At 38.1% G+C, this 10,000-nt stretch overlaps 2 protein-coding genes across 2 annotated transcripts; one reads left to right on the forward strand and one right to left on the reverse strand.

Annotated features, from left to right (window-relative positions):
- The first annotated feature begins 1,033 nt into the window (after positions 1–1,033).
- Positions 1,034–2,537, forward strand: LOC135224919 (U-scoloptoxin(01)-Cw1a-like). Its single transcript, XM_064264243.1, has 2 exons — positions 1,034–1,093; positions 1,797–2,537. The coding sequence occupies exons 1-2, from the start codon at positions 1,075–1,077 to the stop codon at positions 2,177–2,179; spliced, it is 402 nt and encodes a 133-aa protein (XP_064120313.1). The 5' UTR covers positions 1,034–1,074; the 3' UTR covers positions 2,180–2,537.
- A 917-nt stretch (positions 2,538–3,454) lies between these two features.
- Positions 3,455–4,697, reverse strand: LOC135224920 (U-scoloptoxin(01)-Er1a-like). The gene is made up of 2 exons (XM_064264244.1): positions 4,581–4,697; positions 3,455–3,947 (listed from the first exon to the last, which is right to left on the reverse strand). The coding sequence occupies exons 1-2, from the start codon at positions 4,597–4,599 to the stop codon at positions 3,562–3,564; spliced, it is 405 nt and encodes a 134-aa protein (XP_064120314.1). The 5' UTR covers positions 4,600–4,697; the 3' UTR covers positions 3,455–3,561.
- Between the last annotated feature and the right edge of the window lie 5,303 nt (positions 4,698–10,000).

A 10,000-nucleotide genomic window follows, 5' to 3' on the forward strand; every position in this document is an offset into this window, starting at 1 on the left:
TCAACCTGCCAGTCCAACTGTATTATTTGAATTTGTTTATAAATTATTATTTTTATCCCAAGTTGTCCTATTGTGAGGAAGTCTGTCTTTCCATCTGATGGCCTTTAATCTTGTTCTATATGATTATTCATACGATTTTATCATGAAAATAACAGTAATAATGAAATACACCTCCTACAGTCATCATGAGACTCAAACGAAGGAAGGCGATCCAGATAAGCAGTTAACTCGCCCACCGTGTTAAATGAAAACTTTTAGGGTTTCATTGTGTCTCATTACCGTTTGCACCAAACTCCTAACGTTGTTGCTAGTTTCAACAGCCTCTGACATTCATTTCTTTATGAACGTTGAGAGAGAGAGAGAGAGAGAGAGAGAGAGAGAGAGAGAGAGAGAGTCTGAAAGACAGAAAGACGGGGAAAAGAGGCAGAGAGAGAGAGAGAGAGAGAAAGAAAGAGAGAGAGAGAGAGAGTCTGAAAGACAGATAGACAGAGACAAAGAGGCCGGGAAAGAGAGAGAGAGAGAGAGAGAGAGAGAGAGTCTGAATGACAGAAAGACGGGGACAAAGAGGCGGAGAGAGAGAGAGAGAGAGAGAGAGAGAGAGAGAGAGAGAGAGAGAGAGAGAGAGAAAATTATTAATCTGATTGTACAAGTTGGAGTCTCAACTACCAATATCATCGATGGCAAAATAGCATATTTTGCAAGATGGGGAAAAGTCGATAAAGTTTTTTCATCTAGTATATATACCATATATAGATAGATAGATAGATAGAGAGAGAGAGAGAGAGAGAGAGAGAGAGAGAGACAGGATATGAGAGGGGTATGGGGGATAGCGAAGTGTGACTAGGGACTTCGTACTCGAAAGTGGAGATGCTACTATTTCCACGAAGCCTCAGACTCCAGATATCACGACCAGGGTGGGTGGGGTTTTCGATAACGTGACTTCAGAATTCAGGATCACAAGGTCACACTGCTTGTTAACCACTTCTTATATAAAGGCAAGCAACCACTTTAAGCTCCATTAAACTCCTGGTGTTTACCCAGCAAGATCAACTGTACGAATCCTGTACCTTCGCCATGAGAACTTTCGCTATCGGTAAGAAGGAAAGAATCTTTTGCACTTTGTCTGGCTTACTTGGTCTCGTTGTAACCCATTAGAGAAAATGGTTGCCTCTGGAGAATTTCTTTTACGATTTTAACAATACACACACACACACACACACACACACATCATATATATATATATATATATATATATATATATATATATATATATATATATACATACACACACACACACACATATATATATTATATAATATATATATATATGTGTGTGTGTGTGTGTGTATGTATATATATATATATATATATATATATATATATATATATATATATAATATATATATATTGTTGGCTAGTACGAAACATCATGGAGAGTTTTACCCACAGTTTTGTTATCAGTATAGTGCAGCTTTTAATGGACAACACTATTTCCGAGGTTTAAACGCATTTATTTTTTTCTGGCTTACATTGTTCATTGTGCATGTCCAAGTTTATCTGCTCGTCAGTTTATGTATTTAGTTAACGTGCATTTGTTATTTTTGCTGCCTTTTTCTCTTCGATGATATTGAAGACCAATCATCTGCAGAAGTTTGCTTTGCCTGTTAGTGGCTTCGGAGCCTTTTATGTGTGAAATTTAACACGTTCTGAATAATGACAGGAAAAAAAGACAACAATATTCGAAGAAATAATAAATAAATAGATACGCTTACAAATAAGTTCCCTGTCCCCTGCAGTCTCTGTCCTGATAGGCGTGGCAGCCGCCTTGCAGGGCCTCCGCCGGCGGCGGGACTCCTCCGCCCTCTACTTCGACCTCCCGTCCAACGCCTCCCTCGTCTTGGGCGGCATCCAGACGGGTTTCAGCTGTGCGGACCTGCCCTACGGCTACTACGCCGACGAAGACAACAATTGCGCCGTCTTCCACGTCTGTCTGCCTTACATTGACCACGACCTCTACATCGTCAGGCATTTCTCCTTCTTCTGCGGAGCAGGGACCGTCTTCGACCAGGAGAAGCTCGTCTGCTCTTACCCGGAATCCGCTGTTCCATGCTCTCAGGCAGCCACCTACAGGAGGTCTAACGGATACTTCGGTCTTGAGGATGTCAACTTCTTGGAGTAAATTTGAACATTCCCTCAGAGGCTGGGTGGATTTATAATCAAAACGCTATAAAGAGCTTTTAATATGTCAGAATCTTTTATTTAGATATTCAGAGTGTTCAGAATAGTTGAATGTGAAGGCTCATGAGCTATAGAAATTCATATAAAGTTTTTTGAATGAGTAATAAATTTAGATATTCAATCATTTTACTCAGAATTGTTACATATAGACTAACTTTACTCACAAGCATTTTTTGAGGGAACAGTAAAGCGAGTTTTTCTATAGAAGCTTTTATAATATCTAAGCCTAAGGATCCTAATAACCTTCCAAAATCATAATATTTTGTTTTTTGCTGAGTTGTATACCCACAAGTGCAATAAAGTTGCTTAAAACAGTTGAGTTTTCAAGATTTTTTGTGTTATCACCACAGCCAAAAATATCTGTACCAGTATTAACTGACAATAGAAGTGTTAGTAAAAGTAGTAAATGTATGAATAGGAACCTTATAAGTAGATGAGGAGAATGGTTAATATTCGTCAAACTCCAAACCTTTCCGCATAATTTATTAAAAACTTGAAGCTCGGTTTAAAATACGCTCGTTTCATCGTCACTGGTTGCAATGAAATATAACTCATCCGAGTGCAAAAAGCTGCAGTAAAGGGACAGAAATGTTGGAAGGAGAAAAAAACAATAAAAGTCTTCTAATTTGAGAAGCCTTGTCAGAAGAGTCAGATACGAAAATCGACTTCGAAATAGCAAACGTAATTGTCGAATAAAAGTGGAATAACAACACTATCGTAGCAAACACTACCAGTTGTACCCAATTCCAGTGTGAGAGTTAAGTTTGAGTGCCTTACTTCAACCTGTAAGATGCATTAACTTCTCCCTGGCACTGAGTGTCATGGCAGTCATCAAATGCCTTGAAGACATGACACTCGGCTTTTTGAGATGCTGAAAGAGTTGTCTTAGATTTTAATTTCTTCATAGGTACTTCGCATTGTCCGTTACTTGGCGAATGTTCTTAACTTCTTTTTCTAGAAAAAAAAAAGTCTTCGGAAAGTTCATAGTTTGACAGGTATAATCTGATGTCTTTATAGACAAACGCATCCATGCCCTGATTTTTTTTAGTTTCTAGACTCGAGCATTTCCGCAGCCATAACAAAAGAAGATGACTGAGATGATGTAACACCTCGCCTTGTAAATAATATTAACTCTAGTGGCATCAGTTTAGTGGCCCAGTATCCCCTTAAGGAGTGAGATATTGAGGATATAAGGGAATGAAATGTAAAAGAAAGATCACTTGTCAAATTTATTCACCCTCCACATACGACAATAAATTTCTGTTAGTTACAAATGCTTTTATTGGCCATTCCCAAAGCTCACACAATGAAAATAAATTAATTCTACTTCTCGAGGAAATTGACGTTTTCCCTGCCGAAATACTCGTTGGTTCTCCTGAAGGAGCTGGACTGAGAGCAAGAGAGGGCCGAGTTGGGGAAGTCGCAGACGAGGCGCTCCTGGTCGAAGATGGTCCCCTCCCCGCAGAGGAAGGAGAAGTGCCTGGTGACGTAGATGTCGTTGTCGATGTAGGGGAGGCAGACGTGGAAGACGGCGCAGTTGTTGGCCTCATCGGCGTAATACCCGTAGGGGAGGTTGGCGCAGTCGAAGCCCGTGTTCACGTTGCCCAGGAGCAAGGTGGCGTCCGAGGGGAGTTCGAAGAAGAAGGGCGTCGAGTCGCGTCTCTGGCGGAGACCCCGGAGGGCGGAAGCAGCTCCTACGACGGCGAGGACTGTCAAACAGAAGTGCCATGTTATAATTAACAGAATTTTATAATCGTATACGACTTGATTACGTATAAGAAAGGCATGTTCCTACACTTTAACAATACTAGAATTTTTCGATAATGTCTTTTTACATTCTTCTCTTTTCCCTTTGTTTCTCTTACCTATAGTTTTATCGACGAGCTAGACCTTTCTGTCGTTTTCAGATATAAATCTCTCTCTCTCTCTCTCTCTCTCTCTCTCTCTCTCTCTCTCTCTCTCTCTCTCTCTCTCATTTTTATAATCTTGACCATGATTAATTTTTTCCTCTTTTCTTTTATCATTTTAACAAAATCTCTCTCTCTCTCTCTCTCTCTCTCTCTCTCTCTCTCTCTCTCTCGTAACCCATTAGGGACAAGTTTCCCGTTTGTTATGGAGATATGCTCCAATTTTGTATACTTTCTCCCTCTGATTTCTAGGATCATAAACTACACGAAGTCACTGCTTCCCACGTCACATTGGTCTTAACGTGTAAATAAAAACAATGTAATGCAACAAATTGTATTTAATGCAAATCACCTTTTTTACGAACAGGAATAATAAAGAAAATTAGAATAATGACATTAATTAATATATAAATCAATCAAGCATCGGCTACTTACTCAGGGAAAGAACCTTCATGACTGCAGTAGTAGATGACGAATGACGTCGGGTGCTAATGTGATGACATTACCGGCGGAAGGGCACTTTATATACCCTTTCCTCCAGCTGACCTTCACGTCCTTTCCCTTTTGGGCGCGTTGTCCTGTTTTCGGGGCGAAACGAGATACCCCACCGGCGGCAGAAGGGGGAATCGCGATGCCCGAAATCTAAGTCGGGAGTCAATATTTTTCTTCTGGATGTCGGTCGGGAAGAGGACGACTGCAGCAGACTGGAGTAGTTGAAAGGTGTCGCGTAACGGTTTTCTTCCAGGTGTTGCTGTGCTTTTTCCGATCTGTGTTCTGTTTTATCTATATGTTTATCTGTCTATTATTGTATTCGTTGCCCTTTTTTTCGAGTTTTTAAAATTCATTTTCTGTTGAATTGACGTGTTTTTTCTGATCTGTGTTCTGTTTTATTTAGGTTTATCTGTCTATTTTTTTTTTCGTTGTCCTTTTTTGAGTATTTTTCATTCATTTGCCTGTTGAATTGCTGCGTTTTCTTCTGACGTATGTTCTGTATATTTTTTTTATTCATTATCCTCTTAAATTGCTGTGTTTTTTCTGACTTATGTTATATATTATTTATAATTATGTCTCTTTTTATATTCATTGTCCTTTTTGAGTTTTATTTTCATTCGCTTTCCTGTTGAAGTATTCGTATTCGTTCTTTATTCATCTGTTATTCTTTCCTCTCTATTTTCCCTGGATTTGACAGCTACTGGTCCTTTCGGGTCAACCCTCGCGATATTTTGCACATTTTGAATGCTGGTGGTTATTGAATATTGAATTCGGACGTTAAATAAACAAGAATGAAGGCCTTTCGTTACTGATCATGTTCTTTTTCATGTTGAAAGATTCGTTTGTCATTTTTGGAGCCTCATTAAAATTTAAGTAATTTTTCCTGTTTTTTTTATTCTTATTAGATGCTTGTTATTTTTTTTGTTGACAGACCCAGGTCAGATTTGATCTGATTCCTTCGTGAAAAATTTAAATAACTTTCTCTTATTATTATCTTAAGGATATGATTTGTCTTTTAATATAACATTTGCTGAATTATATTCATTTGGATTAATTTTTTCAAACACTCATGTAAACCATAGAGGGTTTATAAACCTTCGGTCGAGAACGTATTCCTAGCTAATAAGAGAGCCTCCTTCATATAATTAAGTTCCCGTGGTTATGTTTAGATTACCCATTAGCAAATACCTGTGCTAAAACATACTTGATGTGCTCAAGTCACTTTGAACTCGATTGCGCTTGAAGTGTTTGCTTCTATAAACAAGTGTTGTCCTGTAATGCAACCACACCGGCCCGTATTATATGCCACCACTAATCTCCAATTTCACTGCATGATATAATTGTAAACATTTCCATTTTGACCTCATTCACCCCTCTCAACATAGGGGGAATAATTTTGCAGTGACCATCTTCACAAAATTTGCACATACACTTTCATGAGATGAATTAAATGACATATGTTCCTACACATATGGAAATTTTAAACCAATGACACCACTTGTGCTGAATTGTGTGAAATTAATTTTTTATAGAGGTGGTTACCTTTTTTTTTTATTTCCAATTCGAATAGAAACATTAACGTATTGAAATACCAACAGATCAACTCTGATCTTATTTCGTTACTCACTAGGAGCAGTTTTCCCAGCTTGGCAATCCTAGGTTGGGACAAATTATGCAAGCCGGTCATGTTTGGGGCGGGGGGGGGGGGCGGGGGGGGGGGGGGGGGGGGGGGGGGGGGGGGGGGGGGGGCGGCGGGGGCCAAAGTAATAGCCATTTAGCGCTTCAGCGCAGGCTAGTTAAAAGTTAATTTTGGAATTTGGGCTGAGGCTTCCTCTCTCTCTCTCTCTCTCTCTCTCTCTTGTACCAACACACCCATGCACATAGCTTTAAGGAGTTTTATTATATTTTTTTTTATTTATTTTTTCGTTTTTAATGGTACTAAGCATTTCACTTTCTAAAGCAGTGTGCAATCTCGAGATAGGCTGTTACATCTCCCAGAACGTACTCAGGCACTTGCAATCGCGTTCAATCATCTGTAAATAAAATTCACCTTTTATTTCGAAACCGGTTCTTAATCGAATTGCACCTGTCTTAACTAACATCGTTCTTATCAGACACCTGCTGGAATCCCCCCACCCATCCTCTCTCTCTCTCTCTCTCTCTCTCTCTCTCTCTCTCTCTCTCTCTCTCTCTCTAAGTATGAATTAAAGACAAAGCAACAAATTGTAATCTTGCATTGGTAATGAAATAATTAAAATTATAATACAGGTCATGTGACCACTTGAAACTGATTAGAGATTACAGCTCTACAGGACGAAACCTTATGGAAAATATGCACTAAACCTAAGCAACTCAGGAATTCCTGGAAATCCATTACAATTTCTTTCATATTTCACCAGAAGTCACATTAAATTCGAATTACAGGATAAAATTCTATGCTTTTCTGTAACGTCATATGGACAAGTAGTAATTTTAGATGTGCATGCATTGTTACACTTTTCATGCACTAAACCAATATTTCAACGCGATCTTTTCTAGATAGTGATCCCAAGGGTTTCAGGGTCGTTATCTAAAACTAATATTTCTGGGGAGTTACTATCTTTAGGATATTTACAGTCCTTTGTTTATGTTTTTTCACGGTAATCCCCCCAAAAGAATCTTATACTAAACACGCCGCCGAGGTGGATACGTACCCAGTTAAAACCCTTGGGGGTCACTTTAAATGTAGTGACCAGCTGGACGAACAACCCAACGCCACTATACTAGCCCAAGCCCGAAGAAAAAGCAAGGAAGGGATTGTGACGTTCACATTGACTTTTGAAGGATGGAAGCTATGTTAGCGAAGTGTGCACTGTTGATATGAGCGTCCAGTACGTACAGTCATTGTTGTCGTATAGTTTATTGTTTTGTTGTTGTTGTTGTTGTAGTCGTTGAAGAATAAGGACAACGCACATGACTTCTATGTAGTAGGTTTTTGTTTCTTCTGTTACTGTAACTTCTTTCGTTGTTTTTCATGTGAGTTGTTTGTCTATTGAAAGTAATGGCCTCTTCAGTACCGTTACAATTGTAGGGATTCTTCTCTATTTTTCGAATAGCGGCTTTTTCAGTGCTACTTAAACAGGCTAGTAGAGCACCTATAGAGGGCATTATCAAATATAGGGTCAATATAGGTCTCAAGTATAAAAGGCCCTTTAAAAGACTTTGGTTTAAAGCTAAAGACTATATTTCGGTAGACCAACTTCCACCCTTATCAAGTAGTGAATGATAGAAGGAGTTACATTAGCGAAATATTTATAGCGGAGATATTATGCCCTTAGGCGATGCCCGGGGTCACCGCTAAGCCGAGGTTGGTTCTGTTAGTTGTCACCACTTCATCGTTGCTTTAAGGAAGGTATGATCTGTTATAGGTATTCAAACTTTGCTCATCTTTATCAGAAAGAGCTAATACGATCATTAACCTGATGGAAAAGCCGCCAGAGAACAGATACCGATATGCGACGAAACGGAAAAGGTATCAAGTTTAAAAACTAAGTCGATTAGCATTGTAAACAAAGCAGAAATGTGAGTGTGAACAAATCATAGGATAGTTATTCTCACTTGTGGGTTCTGAGCCTCACTGTTACCCATTTCTGCATCAAACTGCTGAATTTTATCGCAAGTTTCAGGAGCGGGTAGCTCAACCCAGGCCTATACCGAAGGTGTTCGACCCCCAACATTTCTGGAAGTCCATATTTTCAAGTATTTCATCTTGTATATACCCATATATGCAATGACATTTATAGAAGAAAAGGTTCAGTTTGGGGAAAAAAAAAAAAAAAAAAAAAAAAAACAAAAAAAAAAAAAAAAAAAAAAAAAGACACCCCCCATAAAAAAAAAAAAAAAAAAAACTCTGGGTACGGGCCATAAGTATTTATCAGCTTTAAACAAAAAAAAAAAAGAACATGAAAATATCACAAAAACATATAACAAATAAAACCATCAGTATAGTCCCCAGGCTTCCTTCAGCCTTTACATCCCCCATGACATGGCTAATTATTACATTTCAAGTTTTTGAGTGGCAGGTATGGCCTGGGATGTCCCCGACAAAGGCGAATGATTGATGGCAGTTGTTGGATGATAATACACATAAAGGTGTCCACGTACCGACGTAAGATGACTGAACATTTACACCGTTTTTACGAAAAATACTTAAAACGTTTATAATTACAGAGGGTTGGGTCGTAGCATTTGTAATATGAATATCCAGACTTTTATCTTTTTTTATTTGTTTATATATTTCATTTTATTTGGTAATTTATCTATTGATCTATTTCTTTATTTTACATTTGGTTTTTTCCTTCTTTATACAGTAGCTTTTTCCTATACTTTTGATTATACTTACGATGCGATCTTATGGTGGTTTGTCTATTGTCATAATAATAATAACTTTTATTATTATTATTATTATTTCGAGAGCAATATATACAAAATCTAAGATGGAATGATAAGCGGAATTTCTAGCAATTATCCATGTTTTAACTGCCAACTAGGCAGCATAATCGTGCGCATGCGTCATCCACAAATCGGAACAGCTGACCGGAATTCGAAGCACCAAATTCTCCAAAATCAAACGAACGATTATATTTATTATCTTCATGTAAGCTATGCAAACATTCATATAGAGGACATTGAGGACATCAATGTGCTCATACGAAAACAGAGGAAAGAAAGACAAAGGAATAACAAGTGAATGCCTCATAAAGAAAATATTAAGGGAGGAGCTATATCATGTCGCTTGGCGGGAAACGCCCACCCACCAAACACAATTAGTTGTTCCTCGTCGTATCTCTACAAGGAAAAAGATAATTTTCTAACGTGTGACAGTCTCGTGTATGTTGAAATGGTCTCCAAGAGTGAGTTGCTTTGTTCACTGCTTTCAAAAACAAAGATTGAAGGGTATTCAGCTACCCATTTTAACTATTCGAGACCTGTGCATAAATGTTGAGGGAAATTAGTGTTTTCTTGGACATTTTGGTTCGCTAGAAAAAGTGGAGTATTAGCTCTCATCTTTAACTTTTCAAAGCCCCATAAAAGCGTCTAAAAGGATTTGTTTCATTTATAATTAATGTAAATCTTCCATCTCTGAATCTTTGGACTCAGATTGTCAGGGAGCACGGACGAGTCTAGTGAATTTCTAACTCACAGTAATTAGTATGGTATGAGATAATAAGAAATTTATTCTCTTGAAAAAAAGTATTGAATTAAAATATGTTTTCCAGAATCTGCACAAAGAGCTTAAATCTTAGATTTTCTTTTTTACATATCTTAATAATTCGACAAATATGCTGTATGAGAGGGAATCATTCTTCCTGGTCAAGTGGTGT

The sequence above is a fragment of the Macrobrachium nipponense genome, chromosome 12, assembly GCF_015104395.2.
Source record: "Macrobrachium nipponense isolate FS-2020 chromosome 12, ASM1510439v2, whole genome shotgun sequence".
Taxonomy (NCBI): Eukaryota; Metazoa; Arthropoda; class Malacostraca; order Decapoda; family Palaemonidae; genus Macrobrachium; species Macrobrachium nipponense.